At 38.4% G+C, this 17,535-nt stretch overlaps 1 protein-coding gene across 1 annotated transcript; it reads right to left on the reverse strand.

Annotated features, from left to right (window-relative positions):
* Window positions 1–9,149: 9,149 nt before the first annotated feature.
* Window positions 9,150–10,085, reverse strand: LOC145802349 (putative late blight resistance protein homolog R1B-8). The gene has a single exon (XM_082895048.1). It carries the CDS (start codon window positions 10,083–10,085, stop codon window positions 9,150–9,152), a length of 936 nt encoding a protein of 311 aa, XP_082751174.1.
* Between the last annotated feature and the right edge of the window lie 7,450 nt (window positions 10,086–17,535).

Genomic DNA, 17,535 nt, shown 5'->3' on the forward strand with positions numbered 1-17,535 from the left:
GTGAGGAAGAATAGAACACTCATGGAGATGACCAAATGTTTGCTACACGAAAAAGGGCTGCCAAAAAAAATTCGGGACAGAGGTTACAAATACTACTATTTTTCAACTTAATAGACTTCCAACAAGGGCTTTGAAAAGAAAAACACCCTTTGAGGCTTGGTATGGATACAAACCTTCACTACATAACTTCAAAGTATTTGGTTATCTGTGTTTTTCATATGTGCCTCAGGTAAAGAGAGACAAGCTTGATAAGAAAGCAGAACCAAGAGTCTTTATTGGTTACAGCAACATCTCTAAAGCTTACAGAGCTTTCCAACCTCAAACAGGGAAAATTCTGATAAGTAGAGATGTTACTTTCATGGAGAATGAGCAATGGAATTGGGATGATGGAGAAAAAGATCAATTTTTAGAAGATTTGCAACCTTCTAAAAGCAATGTCGATGACCCACCAGTTAGGGGAACAAGACTGCTTTCTGACATTTATCAAAGATGCAATGTTGCTACAACGGAGCTTGCAGGATTTGAAGAAGCTAAAAAGGATCAGAAACGGATGGAAGTAACGAAAGAGGAGATGAGAATGATAGAGAAAAATCATATTTGGGAGCTTATGGAAAAACCTCAAAATAGGAAGATTATAGGAGTTAAATGGGTGTTTAGAACTAAGTTAAATGCAGATGGATCAGTTAACAAGTATAAAGCAAGGCTAGTGGTGAAGGGTTATGCTCAAATCTACAGTGTTGATTTCTTTGAAACCTTTGCACTTGTGGCAAGGTTAGATACAATCAAGTTGCTGCTAGCAATTGCAGCACAAAAAGGTTGGAAGGTCTATCAGCTAGATGTTAAATCAGCCTTTTGGAATGGTTTTTTTACAGGAGGAAGTATATATAAAGCAGCCAGAGGGATTTGCTATGCAGGGGCATGAGGATAAAGTGTATTTGTTGAAAAAGGCATTGTATGGTCTTAAACAAGCACCAAGGGCCTAGTACAGCAGGATAGATAACCACTTATTAGGCCTAGGGTTTGTCAAAAGCCTAAGTGAATTTACTCTGTACATGAAGGAGGCTACTGACTTAATTGTTGTGGCTGCTTATGTTGATGACTTGCTTATAACAGGGAGCAATGAGGAGCTTATAAAGGAATTTAAAGCAGAGATGCTTAAGGTGTTTGAGATAACAGATTTGGGCTTAACGTCCTATTTTCTGGGAATGGAAGTAAAGCAAAGGCAGCATGAAGTCTTTATCTGCCAACAAAAGTATGTAAAGGAGGTCCTCAAAAAATTTCACATGGAAGACGGAAAAGCTATATCAACTCCTATGAATCAAAAGGAGAAATTCAGCAAGAATGATGGAGCTGTTAAGGTTGATGAAGGTTTGTATAGGAGTTTGATTGATTGCTTAATGCATCTTACAGCAACCCGACCTGATATAATGTATGCTGTGAGTTTGCTTTCGAGGTTAATGCACTGTGCAAGTGATGTGCATTTTTAAGCTGGAAAGAGGATTCTGACGTATATCAAAGGCACTGTCAATTACGGCATAAAGTTCACTCATTGTTCAGACTTCAGTTCCATGGCTTCTCTGGCAGTGATTGGGGAGGTTCTATTGATGATATGAGAAGTACAACTAGTTCTTGCTTTAGTTTTGGATCAGGAAAGTTCTCCTGGTGTTCAAGGAAACAAGAGATTATTGCACAAAGTACTGCTGAAGCTGAATATGTGGCTACTACAGCAGCCATGAACCAAGCTCTGTGATTTAGGAAATTGTTAACAGATCTGCATATGGAACAGGAGGAGTCCACACAAATCTTTGTTGATAAACAAGCTGCTATATCTGTATCTAACAATCTAGTTTTCCATGGGACAACAAAACATTTTAAGATTAAACTTTACCTAGGGAAGTACAGAAAGAAGGAGAAGTGTTGTTGCTCCATTGCAAAACAGAAAATCAAGTTGCTGATATTCTGACAGAAGTACTTTCTAAAGCCAGGTTTGAATTCCTAAGAGAAAAATTGGGAATGAGCAGCTGATCCAAAGAGGAGTGTTGAGAAGATGACTCAGCTGCTGATGTGTCATGTTGAGTAGGCTGCCAAGATATTCAAAGATTGCAGAAATAAAGTTGCTAGAGTATTTTTGAATAAGTCAAAATGTTTGCAAGCTTCAAAGTAGTTGTTACTAGAAAAAAGGGAACTAGAAGACAAGCTTATGTATTCATGGGCTTGTGATGCTATTTCTTTGCAATTTATTATGCATTTCTGTTATATTTCTCATGTATATAAAGAACTTTCTAGTCAATAAAATTGTAGGTCATTTGGCAGCTTATTTTTGTTCTTATATGTTCTTATTTTGTTACTGCTCTTGTAAAAATACCAACAAAGAGGTAGGAGCAACATCTTTAGCTCTAGTTATATAATTGTATGAGAATTAAGAGGCAAAGGAGGAGGTAAAATAGGAATAGTAAGACTGATACTAGGTGGAGAGCAAGAAAAAGGAACAGAGGAAGAAGTAGGAGAGGAGAAAGGACATGATCGTTAGCAAGAGAAGGCCTAGGATTAGGAGAAACAGAAACATGACTAGGAGAAGAAACAACAACATTATCTACTCCCTCCTTCAAATTCAAACTTAATAATGTGTGGCATGTTCCACAATTTTCATCTATTTTGCTTTATGTTCATCAACTCACATCTGATAATGCTTGCACCATTACATTTGTTGATAAATCATTAGTTATTTAGGACAAACACAGCAACCAATTCTATGCAGAGGTCATCATCAGAATGGTCTCTATCAGTTTCCTTTCCCTTCATTTTGATCACTGTTCAAAGGTTTTTTTTCTAGTATTAGTTCTTTAGCTACTACTTGGCATAAGAGACTAGGGCATCCTTCTTCAGATGCTTTTCATCATATAGCTAAAACTTGTGGTTTTTCCATTTCTCATAAAGACTGTTCTTCTTTTTGCAGTCGTTGTGTCTCAAAGAGTCACAAACATCCTTTTGTATTGACTAATACTAATTCCAATGTTCCTCTTGCTTTAATTCACTCTGATACCATGAAGAAAAGAGAGAGAGAGAGAGAACAAACGGATATTTTCTATTATTTCATTATGAACTCAACTACACATAGAAGTCTTTGATCAATGTATACATGGAAACAAAGAACGTATCTCTAGATTAGTAATAGATTCTAACTAACTAAGTTTGTTATAGAGGAGAGGATTGTGTACTGCTATCCTACATCCTTATGATAGTTTTATAGGTGTGTTATAGTTGTGATTGCAGCTCTGTCTTCAGTAGCCTTAGTTGTGGTTATGGTTCCTGAGGTGATAGCATCTAGGAGCCAGGCGTAGGGACATAATTTTCGACATGTCCACGTGGCATGACCTTGGCCTGAAGTGCCACATGGCGAAATGTGATTGGCCGAGGAATGAAAATGATCCATGTCTAGGCCAAGGTATTTGGTGAAAGACAAAAATCCTAGTGAATGAATGACTCCTAGGTTGGGTGTATTTAGGACTCTTTTGAGAGGTCAACCATAACCCAACTAGGGGAGATGAATCGTCTAGTATTATTCCTAAAAGGAATAAGTGTTTGACTTGATCCCTACTTCTAGGAGGAGGAGGACACCTTTATATAGGCAACCCCATGTGTGAGCGTTACGTGAGTTTATGTGTGTCAATTTGAGTTACCATTAATTTGTCAAAATATCTTGAGATATTAGTTTATTGACTTTATCATCGACGTGCCTTCTCGGTTGACGAGCAACCGAGTTAGTTATTCTTCTAATTGTCCTGACGTGGATCTATATAGGCTGCATGTTCTACAACTGTGTTCCCAGAATTCTATGAGAAAGATTAGATATTGGTTGTGTGGTAAAATTTTAGTACACACATACACCATACACTTTATTTTTTGATAATTTTTTGAATTACTTTTCTATACTTATTAGACCACATGAATAATGCTACTCAATACATATATATCACATATTCCAAAAAAATTTACAAAAATTAAAAATGAAATATGAAAAAACATAAAATGCTATATGCTTAGTTAAATTAAAAAATGAAAATGAAGTGAAAGAAACTATATTTTGTTTTGGTTAGGTTAAGAATATGAAAAATTTGAATTAGATAATAGTGCTAAAATAACCATTTTTGTTTAATTAATATAATTTTGTTTTCCCTGTAATCGTTATCCAAATGTAGCATAATTATTATTAAAAAATTTAATATCAATTTTTTTATGCAATTATCTAAAATATATGTAAACAAAATATATAACTTATAAGGATAAATTACTATAGCGATCCCGGTTTCCCCTTTTCTTTAACTGTTGTATCCGGACTTAGGTTCCGTGGAGTTAGTTGTTGTGTATATCTTGTTTACATCCTTTACTCCTTGCATTCGAGTCTTGGGTTGTGTTGGGCAGGTTTGAAACAGGTTGGTTGAACTTAGAAACCAAGAGTAGTTGCCCAGATTTTGGCCTTCACACTCGAGCTGGTATTTTGACGCTCGAGCAGGCCCTTCGTTGCTGTCTGTCCGCTCGAGCGGGGTTTTCGACGCTCGAGCGTAGTTTTCCATCTTCCAGTATCTCCTCTACAGAGTTGTACGCTCGAGCGAGAGTTTTGACGCTCGAGCGGGATGTTGTGTGTGATGCTCGAGCGGGAGGGTTGATGCTCGAGCAGAGACCTGGTTCTGTAAAAGTTCTGGAAGTGTGTATCCGCCGCTCGAGCGGGATTTTTGACGCTCGAGTGGGAGTCTGTGAGTGACGCTCGAGCGGGGCGTTGGACGCTCGAGCGGGGCGACTGGGTTAAAGATTCGTGTTTTGGCTTTTCAAATCATTTTTTCCATTCTCTTTCTCTCTCTTACTTTCCAAAAAGTCATTTTGAGAGCTCCTCTCTCTAGAAACTCCCTTCTCTCTAGGGTTTGATCTAGTTAGAGTGTTTTCCTCTCCTTCGGCCTTTGTAAAAGTTGTGTTGATCGTCGAGGGCGTCATTTTGATCCGAGAATCTTGGCTTTTGGAGCACTTTGGTTTTGGTCTCTTCTCCATTCGAGCTCTAACTTCGAGGTAGGGATAACCTACTCCTTACTATGGGTTTTGTCTTTAAATTTTAGTAGTTTAAGATGTTGGAGTCGGTTTGGTAATTTTGTGAAAGTTTGGGACTTTTGTGCAAATTTACAAGGTTGGGGTTTTAACTATATAAAAGCCTAGATGCATGTTTGGCATGGAAATGTGGAATTAATGTTAAGACATTAATGAAAATAGAACCTAAGGGTTGTAATGTTAATTATGGAAAATGCCGTAATTACATTGGTTAATTAATCTGTAAAATTAATTGTGAGAAATGAGGAATTGAATTGGAAATGTTGAGATTGGGAATGTATGGAATTAAAGGGTGTAGTTGGATTTTATATCACTCATCTAGTTGGAAATGTTGATTTTATATCCATTGGTTGCATTTATATTCTGTATAGAAATAACTGCTTTGGGCTATCGGTGGAGGATAGTCTTGATTGTTGTAGACAATGCATGATGATTAGGCAAACTAAAACTAATCACCGGAATGTGTCGTTGAGTATGACGGTTGAATGAATACATTAAATGTTATGTATTGGTTGATGATGTGTATAGTTATTGTTTATATGCATTGTGTTGTGTTGGAGGAGATAGGGGATGTACTCCACGGTTTAGGGGATGATAGGGGTTGGACCTCTAAATCGGATGTTGTTTGGGAAAAGATAGGGGATGGACTCCATAGATAGAGCTCATATGCTTATCTAGTGATGTGTTGACATAGCTCATATGCTTGTCTTTGGAAGTGAGATAGTGCTCTTATGCATATCTATGGAAGTGATGATATAGCTTGTATGCTTATCTGTTGGTATGTGATATAGCTAGTATGCTTATCTATTATGAAATGGGAAAGTGTTTAATATGAGTTACTATCTCATATGAGTTGTTTGGCCAGGTTCTGAGCCAGGGTTATAAATTGAGAATTGAAAAGGATTGAAAAATGGATTGTAACATGGACTTGTATGTCATAAAACTGTAAAGCGTGATAAGAGAATGTATCAGTGTGGGTCATCTATCAAACTGCTAATCTTTTAGTCATTGTTCATATTTGGTTTAGTGTATTTCTACTAGGCTGTGGCTCACCCTATATGGGAACATCATTTCAGGTACAGGTAGCATGCCACCTCCAAGGACATAGCTTGGGAGGCTTGAGGCTGACGGACTTTTTGTTGTCTTTTCCCTTTCGATGTATTACATGTAAATTCAAGCCAAGGGCTTAATGTGTAAATGAGTTAGTACTCTTTTGTTGTAACCAAGTGTTAACTTGGAAAGCTGTAAGCCTTTAGGGCATTTGCTTTTGTCGTTAACATGTAATACTTTATGTAATGAAACTTTGATGAATAGAAGAATTGTGGAACCTTTATATATCAATGCATGTCTATATTGATGGGTTTAATATTACTTTTCTGAGGGCGTTACAATTACAGTCACCTCCCTTGAGGTTCTTGACAATTACACTAACCTCCCTTTCATTAACGGCGTTAATGGGAGGGTTAGTTTAGTAATTTTAACATTAGAGATATTTTTGTTAATAAACATTAAATGTGCAATTATTATTTTGGTTATACCTTATGTGGTGTTTGGTTATGAAACATTTTTTTTTTAAGTTATGACTGAAAAAAAATTTAGTTATAATATTTGTGGTAATCAACACCACAAATGTTATAACTTGTATATGTTACGTATAAAATGGTGTGTATTTTTGAATAACCTATTGTTACGACAAAAGTGATGATGAAACAATTAAAAAATTAATTATATAAATATAAGAGAAGTTATTTGGTAGTTTTTAATCAATACTTGACATCATACAGTTTAGTTGTCTTAAAAAAAAAAAAAAAAAAAGATAAAATTGATGAGTCTTACTTACTATCTTCTTCTTCTTCTTTTACTATCTAAATTAATAAAAATAAAATTGGGACACCACTTGTATTTATTTGAATAGCATTAGATAATATTATTAAATACTCACATGGTTTGACTATAAATATATATATTGATAATTTATAGCATTACATACATACAAGCTCTTGTATTTTTCATTTGGCTACAATAATTCATATTAATTTGTTTGCCTAAAAAATATTTAATTAAATTTTTTTTAATTTACAGATAATCACTTCAAATGTTATAAAAAAAAAAATCAAACTATAACCGCCCTATGTGATAATCTAACAACTAATCACTAACTTTCGCACAAAAAAGAAAAAAATAAATAAATTAGCCAAACTAGCTGTCAACTAACGGAAAGGGGGAATCTATAAATCAAAAATAAACCTCAAGGGAGGTCAGTGTAATTTCTGGAAAAAAAATAGGAGAGGCCAATGTAATTGTTAGAAACCTCAAGGGAGGTCAGTGTAATTTCTGGAAAAAATAGGAGAGGCCAATGTAATTAACAGAAACCTCAAGGGAGGTGAGTGTAATTTACCTAGCTTATAATAGTTATTGTTTTCACTTATTTTTCAAATAAAATTTTTATTTATGAACAATTAATTGAAAATACAAAATTCATAAATTTTTAAGTAGATTACAAAATTACCATTTAGGTAAATTCTAAATACACTTAATTTTCTAATACTAACTATAAGTTGAATGGTTCAACAAGTCTAAGACTGGTTTAAGCAGTTCAATTCAAAGATATTAAGGTCAAATTAGAATTTTTATCTATTTTTATCCATGATATAGACATTGGCTAACAAAATGATTTATATCAACAAAAAAAAATACTCTATATGTTTAGACAATATTTATAGATTTGTATTTTTAATTATGTATAGATTGATTTCTCTTATATGTATAATTAATTATAGCTAGAATATTTAAATTAATTAATTTTCAAACTAAAAAGTAAAAAATGTTGGTTTATAGTGCTGGATACGACAAAGAAAACGTATTAAATGGAATTGGGTTAAGATAAGTTGGTACAAATGTCGTAATATTCAGTTTGTGAATAACTAAACTTAAGTCCGACCTTAGGTTTATAATTTAAGAGAACCACGTATTAGTGAGGCAAATTAAAAAAATATGCACTTTATATTCGTATCGTTTGGATGAAAGTCTGACACATAAAAGAGTTGCATCAAACACAAGAAATAACTTGCACCAAACATAAGACATACTTGAGTCCAATGAAAATGACATTTTTTTTTAGCCATTTTCTAATTGATTTGATATTTTTCCTCATATTTTTAATAGTTGACCTAATTTTAGCATTGCACCACATGTCTAACCATTCCATGTTTTTATAATCACGTGAAAGATAATCCATTCGATGAGATTATTTACAAGGGGTTAGTTTGGTTAATGAGGATAAAGATCATAGAATATGGCTGGTATAGATTCTAACAAAGTTCAATTAGAGGTTGATTGTAGAATTGAAAATTGTAAGGGTAATTGGGGGAAGGGGAATAAAAAAGTGTCTAGGAAGGGAACTAAAAACACAAGTTGAAAGTGGTTAACAAGAGGAGTGAAATGATTTAGAGGTGGACCTTGATGTGGGTTAGAGATGACTTCATTTTGGATGGCTTAGGAAAAGGGGTTAATGCTTACTCTTTCTATAATAATAAAAAAAATAAAAAATAAAATATTTCATTCTCCAATTTATTTTTGATTTTAACAAATTTTAAATGAATTTTATTATGTCATTTGAGAAAATCTAGTATAAAAGTATATATTATTTATCTTGTATGCTAAATGTAATTTTTATTATTCATTCAATGTTTTTGATCTAAAATGTTACTAATTCACGTAATGACATATATATATATATATATATTAGTTAATACTTAAAATAAAATATTAATAACAACACAATTAAAACAAGACTTTAGTGCAATTTAAATGAAAACAACTCATTCACATAATTTTGATTATTTTTTCCTTTTAAATTTTAAAATTATTACTTTAATTTTTAAGATAAAATTTTAATTACTTGTTTAAGACCGTGCATAGTGTGAGTTTTAGGTTAGTTTATATATACACAAGGTAGATTACTTTTATTTTATGTAGGGTCAAATCCAAAATGAGAAAAGAAAAAATTAAACATAAATATAAAAAAGAACATACCTTTAGAAGTTGTATCATTACCACGGTTGTTTGCTAATCAGCATTTTCAACCAATTATTTCCAATGCTCTCATGCTCTTCCTTAATTTTCCTGATAGTTTCCTCAACAGAGAAATGACAACAGTTTACCTCAATCAGCTGCAGAGTGAGTATATCCCCCAAACTAGATGGTATTTCCTTGAGATCTTTACACCATTCCAACGATAAGTGTTGAAGGCTTGGAAAGTGATGAGAGCAGGTGATCCATTGCTTAAATTTGAGGTTCTTCAGTTTCAAGAATTTGAGTCGAGGAAACCCACCATCAGTTGTTGCCCATTGCTGTCCCCAGGCAACATCATCTTCTAATTTGAGAAGCTCAAGGTTGGGTAACGTCATCCCAAGGACTGATATCTCCTCCCACTCTATCCCTGTATATTTCAAGGTTAGTCTTTTAATATTTGCAGGAAACTTGACCCCTCCGAGAGTAGTTGGGTATCCGTGGAAAAAATTGTTGCGTAGCTTCAAAGTCTCAAGGTGTCTTACAAATTCTAGGTTAAGAAACATCCAATTCCCCGAATCTGAAAATAGTTGTCTACAAATTCCCAGTTTTGTAAGAAAAGGAGTTCTTGCCAATAAATCCTGAATAAATCCATAATATTTTAACTTAGCGATAGTTCGTAGGTTTTCTAATATAGAGGGATGGTTGTGATCTGTTACTGCTTCTTCGGAACATAAAGACGCATCATAGTTTGCTCCTCCTTTAGCATAAAGATGCCTCAACTTTGGAATCTTCCAAACATTACATGGCAGAATAACCTTTCTCCATTGTGTAGAAATAATAGTAAGTGTTTCTAGGTTTGAGAGATTGGATATTGATGGTGGTAATTCACAGGAATCTTTCAAATTAATTGCCAAATACCTCAAATTAACAAGTTGTGTTAATTCTATTGGAAAGAAGGCATTGTCATAGCACATTTCCAACACTCTAAGAAGTTTGAAGGTCCAACAAATAAACGAGCACATATCACCAAACGAATTGTCGTCATAACCAATTATTTTCTCAAACTTATGTCTGAAGCACAATAATGATTGAAGAACTGTTGGGGCATAAGACTTGTTAGGTTTTATTATTGGCAATCCCGTTTGACAAGGATTTCTTTAAGAAGTTGATTTTCTTCGAAAACTAGGATTACTTTTGGATTTCTGTAAGTAATTGGATTTCTTCCAAAACTAGGATTACTTTTGGATTTTCTATAAATAGTTGGTTTTCTCCCAAAACTATTTAATTCCTCCATATCTTCTTTTTGGTTCTTAAGGTTTATATCTGGGGATATTTTGTTAGTTTTCTTTGATGTTTTATTGAGTATTCAACTCATGGTTTAAAGAAAGTACATCAAAGGTTTTGCTTGTTATACACAAGAGAGAGAGAGTTGTTCTTTGGTGGATTCTGAAGAATTCGAGCCTAAAGCTTCGGTGGATTCTGGAGTGGCTCATCGTAAAGACAATTCCGAGGTGAAGACGGGGTTGGAAGAGGCACATAGAGGTTGGTTCAATTAGGCATGGATTCGCTAGGTAATTGAAAGTATACCTGTGTAATTCCTTTAAATCTTCTTAGTGGATTGTTTTGTGGCGATTACCCGTGGTTTTTTAATCACAGTTAGAGGTGTCTGTAGACACCCCATTTTTGACCGTCCTCAAGACTTGAACGTCACCGTTTGAGCACTCGGTGATCATCCATGTTTGTGTTCGTTTTGAGTTCCCGGAGGTCTCGGCTATGCGCCTTGCCTCAGGATCTCTCAACTCGACTATTTTGTGTTTGGTTTTGCACCAAACATTTGTGTTTTTCCTTGAGGGGGTAGGGAATGGCTTATTGGCCATCCCCACACTCCACCGGCCGTGGCTTGAGGCCACTGGCTGTCTTTTGTTGCAACCGGCCAAAGGTTTGGCCGGCCAATACTATAGATGGTCGACCGGCCATCTATTTTGGTCAAATTACATTTTTGGTCGGCCGACTATTGTGCATCTGCTTTTGTAGATATTTTTTATGCCAGGTGTGCTAGCTGGCATTCACTTTGCTCCCCTTCATACACGTGTATGGAGGGATCTCCCTCTTGTTAGCTTGCCTTGGAAGCTTTACAAGATTGGATTGTCTATAAGAGGAGGACTCTTCTCCCACTTTTAAGGGAGACAACATTTTTTCCAGAGCTTTCAGTTCTAGGGTTAGGGTTTGCATATCCTCCATCTCCATATCTCTCTCTCTTGCGTATTAGTGTGTGTTTTGTCTTACTTTTGCACACAAACACCTAGTCTTACACCTTTTCTTGGTTGCTGAGGGGCCAGAGGTTTGTTCTTGGTGTTCTTGGGTGGTTTTGAGCTCAAAGAAGCAGCTGGTCCACCATTTGTGAAGAGGGTCTTCAAAGGTAACATTCTTGCCTTTTTTTACCCCATTTTTTCATAGCTTTTTTGACAACGTTGCAACTATTTTTAGACTTGGTGTATAACATATAAAAGTCTTGTTTTTGCCTACTCTAAATAGTTTCTTAAGAGTGTTTTGAGCTTTGAGGTTGTTTGACCCCTCTTAAGCCTTGTTAGGCTCCATTTTTGTGCATTTTTGGTGAGCTCTGGGACCATTGTGTTTGGGCCTCCTCACCACTGAAATCTTGAGGGATTTCAGTGGTGAGGATGATGCCTTGAGGTCCTAAGAAGGAGAGGACCAACCCCTCTCCTTGTTGTCCTTGAAAATGGCCATTTTAGCCTCTTGTGTGAGCACCTAATTTAGGTTTATGTTGGCCATGTCCCAACTGATTTTTGTGCTTATTATGCCATGATATGGCATTGTGTTAAGTTGGTTTAGACACACCTTGCATGCTTTGCATACATGTCTTGTAATGCCATGTTTTAGCCTTAATATGCTTTAGGTTTTTGACCCTTGTTCTAGCATGTTTTTGGCCAAGCTTGGTGAAGCTTTTGTGCTTGTTTCAGTATGCTAAAGTTCTATTTTTATTTGTTTTGGTTGACCATGACATGCATTGCATAGCCTCTTTGCATTCTTGGCTTGTGAGCCTTAAGTGCATGAACCATGAGCATGCATTACTTGCATTATTTCAGTGGTTTGGAACCACTTACCATGCCATTTCAGTCCACTTAGCATGTTTTAATACTTGCATTTGATGCCCCTCTAATGTGTTAAAAGTTTGTTGTCTTAAGTCCTTTGTTTAGGCCCTTGTGCATGCTTGCATGTTTATGCCACTTAGATGCCATCTAGATGTATCCTTAGCATTGTTTAGGCCTGCCTTGGACCTATTTTAAGTCCCCTTAGCTTTGTGAGGCTTGGTTGACTTGGCCTTGGTTTAAGCCTCCTTGGCTTGCCTTGAGTACTTGGACCATTTGTTGCATGCTTAGCTTGTCTTATTGACCTGGTTTGGCACCTTTCATGACATGATTTTCAGAGCTTATAATGCATGCCATTTGTCCATGTTTGCATCCTCTTAAGTGTGCTTGAGAGTTGTCTCTATATGCCTAAGTGTTGGTCCTTGTGTGCATGCATGTTTGTATGTCATTTTGACTTCATTTTTGAGCACGTTGGCCACTGTTTTGGGCTTAGTATAGAGCTGCCCAACTAGTGTAAGTCCCTCCTTTGCATGACCGTTGCATGCTCACCTTGTATGTTGCTGCATATTTGTGTGTTGTTGCATGATTGAATGAAGTCACATGCTTGCTTGCATGCTTGAACACCCACATTGTGTCTTGTATACTTGTTGGTTGCATTACTTCATGCCTTGCATGCCTTGCATGATTATTGTATGCCTTGTATGCTTCTTTGCATTTCCATGATTGCATGCTAGCTCACATGCCTAGGTTGCATCACATTGGCACGCATGCTTAACCTCTTGAATTGATTGTGATAGAGGTTGAGCCCCTTTGTTTGTCTATGTGCATTTCACTCCACATTGAAAATGCACAACTGGGTTCCTTGGGCTATCACGCATTGAAATGCGCGATTGATGGTCCGGGAATCGAGTAGCATGTCCCTTTGAGTCATAAACATGATAAGGAGTGTGGTTGGTGCATACATTGCATGAAATGCATTGCCATGCTATGTTTTGCCCTCTACTGCTGTCAAAAACAGATTCTGCAGGAAGCTTTGGCCGGCTGGCCATCTCCAGTGCCGACTGGCCATCCATTAATGGCCGATATCTTGAACAAGTGGCCGGTGACCATCCCCCTTGGCCGGTGGCCATTCCTCTTAGCCGGTGGTGTTCCACAGCACTCAGAGAAGCAACCCTGGGCCTTGTGCAGTCTTCAGAGGAGGATAACAGTCAAAGCAGAGGCAACTTGTGCATGGCAGTGGCTTTCCAAACGGAGTCGAACACGCATTGCATTGGGCCCTCTTCCCGAGGCTGTTTACTGCTTTCTTAGATTAGTTAATTTGCTTAACTAGTTTAATTAGTTTAATTGGTCTGTAACATTTTAATTAGCTTGTAGGTTAATTAATTGTATTATTCTTTCGGTCCCTCCAAGTGAGGGCGTATTTGTAATAAGTGTGGGTGCGTGTGTGCATGTCTTCTAACTCCCACTTCTTTCTCCCTTTTACTTACCTTCTTTTGATGGTTAGTATTAGGTCATATTTAAATTAGCATACCTTATGCTATGCATGCGTGCATCCATACATTTGTCTTGCATGCACCGGGCTCGGCGCATCATAGTAACTGCATTGTATTTTAATTCCAAGTTGAATACGTGTTAGTTGTAGCATCATCATATGTCGTCCATAGATTAGCCGAGCCTATTATAGCTGCATCTTGCATGTGTTGCATTAGCCATCTTAACATGAACTAGGATCATGCATATGATTACTAACTAGTTTCTGTTTTGGCTTGGAGTATTCGGTAAGCATTTATGTTTTAGCATCTTTGCATGCGTGTGAGTGTTGCCATGACAGCATGCTTACCATGAGGCTACTTGCTTATGTGATATAACTGCTTGAATGCCTATGGGTGGAGGTTGAATTACCTAAATTGGAATAATGCACTAAAACTGTGAGTTTTAAGCCCACTAGATAGTGGCAAAACCATCTTTTCTAAAGCCCACCTGAGGGTGGCAAAACCTGCATTTTAGCCTACTTGCAAGTAGCAAACCATTTTCAAAACAAACATGCAATGTTTTGTTCCAATTTAGGCGATTTGGTCTATACTTGTTTGCTGTGAGCATAACATAGTAATTCTGGGCTAATAACTGGATAAGAACACATAATGTATTCAAAATTGGATATCATGGTTAATAGAGGCCGATCTTTGATCGGACGAGAGGGGGTGCTCATAGCTGACCTTCCCCAATCGTACCCAAGTTCTCGAGCCGAGGCAACTTTGGGGATGACGGACACGTGGCCTTCGGCACCGAGTCAGGGTTTCCTAAATTCCCCCAAAATAAAAAATTTAGGTGGCGACTCTGTATCTGTCAAAGCAGTCCATGTTTGGCACTTCTTTTCTAAAAAATCTATTTTTCTCAAAACGATTTGCCGGATTTGGACTCTTTGGTTCAGATTAAGAACCGTGACGATTCGAGAGTTCGAACTGTAGTGAGCCCAATATGAACAGAATGGGACTCATCCTCCCGGGGCGTTCGGGGACGTCCACAGTTTCTGGCGACTCCGCTGGAGATTTAGAGAACTTGACTCAAACTCATGATATCTTGTTTTGACTACACTTGGGTGTTTCTTTGCATTGCATGTGCATTGGTGCGCCTAGGACACCGTGTTTGCCATCTGCTATTCTTGAACGGTTTGCCGGAGGCTTGCTTTGTCAAAGCATGCCATAAGGCTGACCGATTACGGGCTCTACCAGTATGGGAGCACAAACCCCGGTTTTACCGGGGCGCCCCATTTGACCATTCGACCTAGTGCATATTCGGAATCCATAGTGACCATTCCAAACTAGGACAGGTTGCTTACCCGATGTTAGGTTGTTTGAAACCACTGCGAGCGTAGTGAAACCCTAGCTCCTGACAAAATAGGACAGGGAAACCCTACCCCCAACATAGGGGTGTTTTGGCTCTCACTTATCTGCTATATGCTTTAGAGTGTGTCTCTATAGGAATGCGTGTATCAGTTTGCAAGTTTGGGCATCAGGCCTACGGGCGCCAGTTTAGTGTTTTGGGGAATCAGTTATATCTGCGGGTATCAGACTCAGTTTCGAAGTAGTGATTTTGTGGAACAGTGATCAATAGTAGAGTATAGTTATTCAGCTATACTAGTGTCTGTTCTGATTGGTCCGAAATGCTGCGTGTTTTCTCTTTCAGTTCAGAGATTTAGTACAGAATAGCCAGTGTTCTCCTTTGCTGAGGCAAGGCAGATATCTGATCCGTCAGTCACCGTTCAGTTCAGCGGACTTATGATGACCCAAAGTTCAGAGGAAATTGTGGTTATGGCAGCCGCATTAGACCAAGGGATCATCTTGCAGGATGAGACCAACGTTGATGTACCGCATCCGCCTAGGTCACCTGCTGCACACCCGGTCTGGACCCCCTAGTTGTATCAGGCTCGTGAGCCCACCACGTTTGAGTTAATGGAAATGATCGGCGACCTCCAGAGATCCGTGGCCGATCTGGCCTATGGAATGTCGGCTTCGCCACCAGCCACATCATATGCCAAGAATTTCATACCACAGGAGCCCCCGCTACTGGGGCGGATTGTGATCGAGCTCAGCCAACCAGAGGTTGCCTCTAGCTACAGTAATGACGTGTCAACAACAACTGGGTTCCGCTCTGATGTAGTAACCCAAACCATCAATCAGGCTAAGGCTAGAGGTAAGAACAAAGTGGGAACAGACGCTGATCCCGTTGGACAACTGCTGTGGGCAGTCGAGGCTTTGAAAGCCGGGGGAATGAATAAGCAGCAGGTGTTCGTAGTCATGACTAAAGCTGTGGATGATGCTTTCCCCACTCCAACCGAAGGCAGTTCAAGCCAGGCGGAAAATCGGGATGGGCTCCGTCATGCCAAGACAATTCCTGTCATTCCCAACCCTGCACCAGGAAAAGATCAGAAAGCTAAGGCAGTGCCTGCTGACCCTTTCGCTAGTGCGTCTAGCAAGAACCCTCAGACTTCGAAGTACCTGCCTCGAGGGCGCAGGGTCTTTCACGCCCTCTACATGCCTTTGTCTAGGGCATTTCAAATTTTGGCTAAAAAGGGGCATCTTAGACCCCTCGAGCCTCGGCCTCTCCCGAAGAATCTCCCTCTCTCACATGATGCTACCTGGTACTACGCGTACCACCAACAGTCCGGCCACAGCACCGATGGTTGTTTTCTCCTTCGTCATGAAGTGCAAGATTTGATCGACAACGAGGTCATCCTCCCACCTACGTCAGCAAAGTCTGTTACCGCTGAGCTGTTGGACTTCGAAGATACTACGAGTATGTGATCAAGGATTGGACCACCTGTGGGTGGTGCTCGGTTTATTTCAAGATGTGGCATCTGGCATGCACTTTTTTGAGCACCTGCGAATGCTATTGTGTAGTTCTTGACTTGGGTGTCGAGTCAGTTCGGTGGTCTTGTTTTCAGTCTGTCTCTTTGTTTTGAGCTAGTCTTTTTGCTTAAGGGTCTGTCTTGTTGTACCGAGTCAGTCCCATTGTATAGAATGTCAGGTGATTCCGGGGTTGTTGCCTCGAACACCGTTTCATTTTGTAATTATCCTTTTTCTTTCTTTTGAGTCTGTCTCTACTGTGGAGCTAGTTGTAACCAGGAAATCTTGAATGAAATAGCTGCGGCTATCATGTTTCCGTGCTTACTGCTATTTTGCGCCAGTCATGCCAGAAGCTTGAATGAAACGGCAGTGCATTCCACCTGCTCTTTTGTGCTCTGAAATCATTACATAGACTTGAGTTTTTCAAAACCTTTTTGAACACTGCGGTGAAAACAAAGGGGAAGGAATTCCTCGGGATTTGCAAAACTTTGATTAAATTGAGAGAAAGAAAGGCATGCTAAGCCCTTAATAAATGAAATCATGCTTATTAATGTGAGTACTAAGAAAGACCCTGGCTTGATCCAGATTGGTTCCGCACTATCTTTAGTGCGAGCAATTTGTCGCTTTCTTAAAAACTGTCAAAAATAAAATATTTTGCGCAGTCCTGCGAAGACCTGTGTGGAATCGCTCTTGAGATTATGCAGCTTAGGATCGCTCTCAGCCTCGAGACTTGAGCCCTTGCTTTCAAACCTTGGACCTTGGGTTCAGACTGTTCAACGATCAACCGCAATGTAACACCCGTGTGGCCAGATCTGAAGTAGCCCTCGAACAAGAGGCCCCAAAGTCAGATCAAGAAGATCAGAACTCATCAAAAGAAGCTCGCAGAGCTGAATCAAAAGCACCCCTCGAACTAGGGGCAAAAATGTCCGATGTACTCAAAGAGCCGAAGATGGGTCCTCCTACAAATC

Source organism: Camellia sinensis, chromosome 11 (assembly GCF_055761805.1).
Source record: "Camellia sinensis isolate YWXY chromosome 11, ASM5576180v1, whole genome shotgun sequence".
NCBI lineage: Eukaryota > Viridiplantae > Streptophyta > Magnoliopsida > Ericales > Theaceae > Camellia > Camellia sinensis.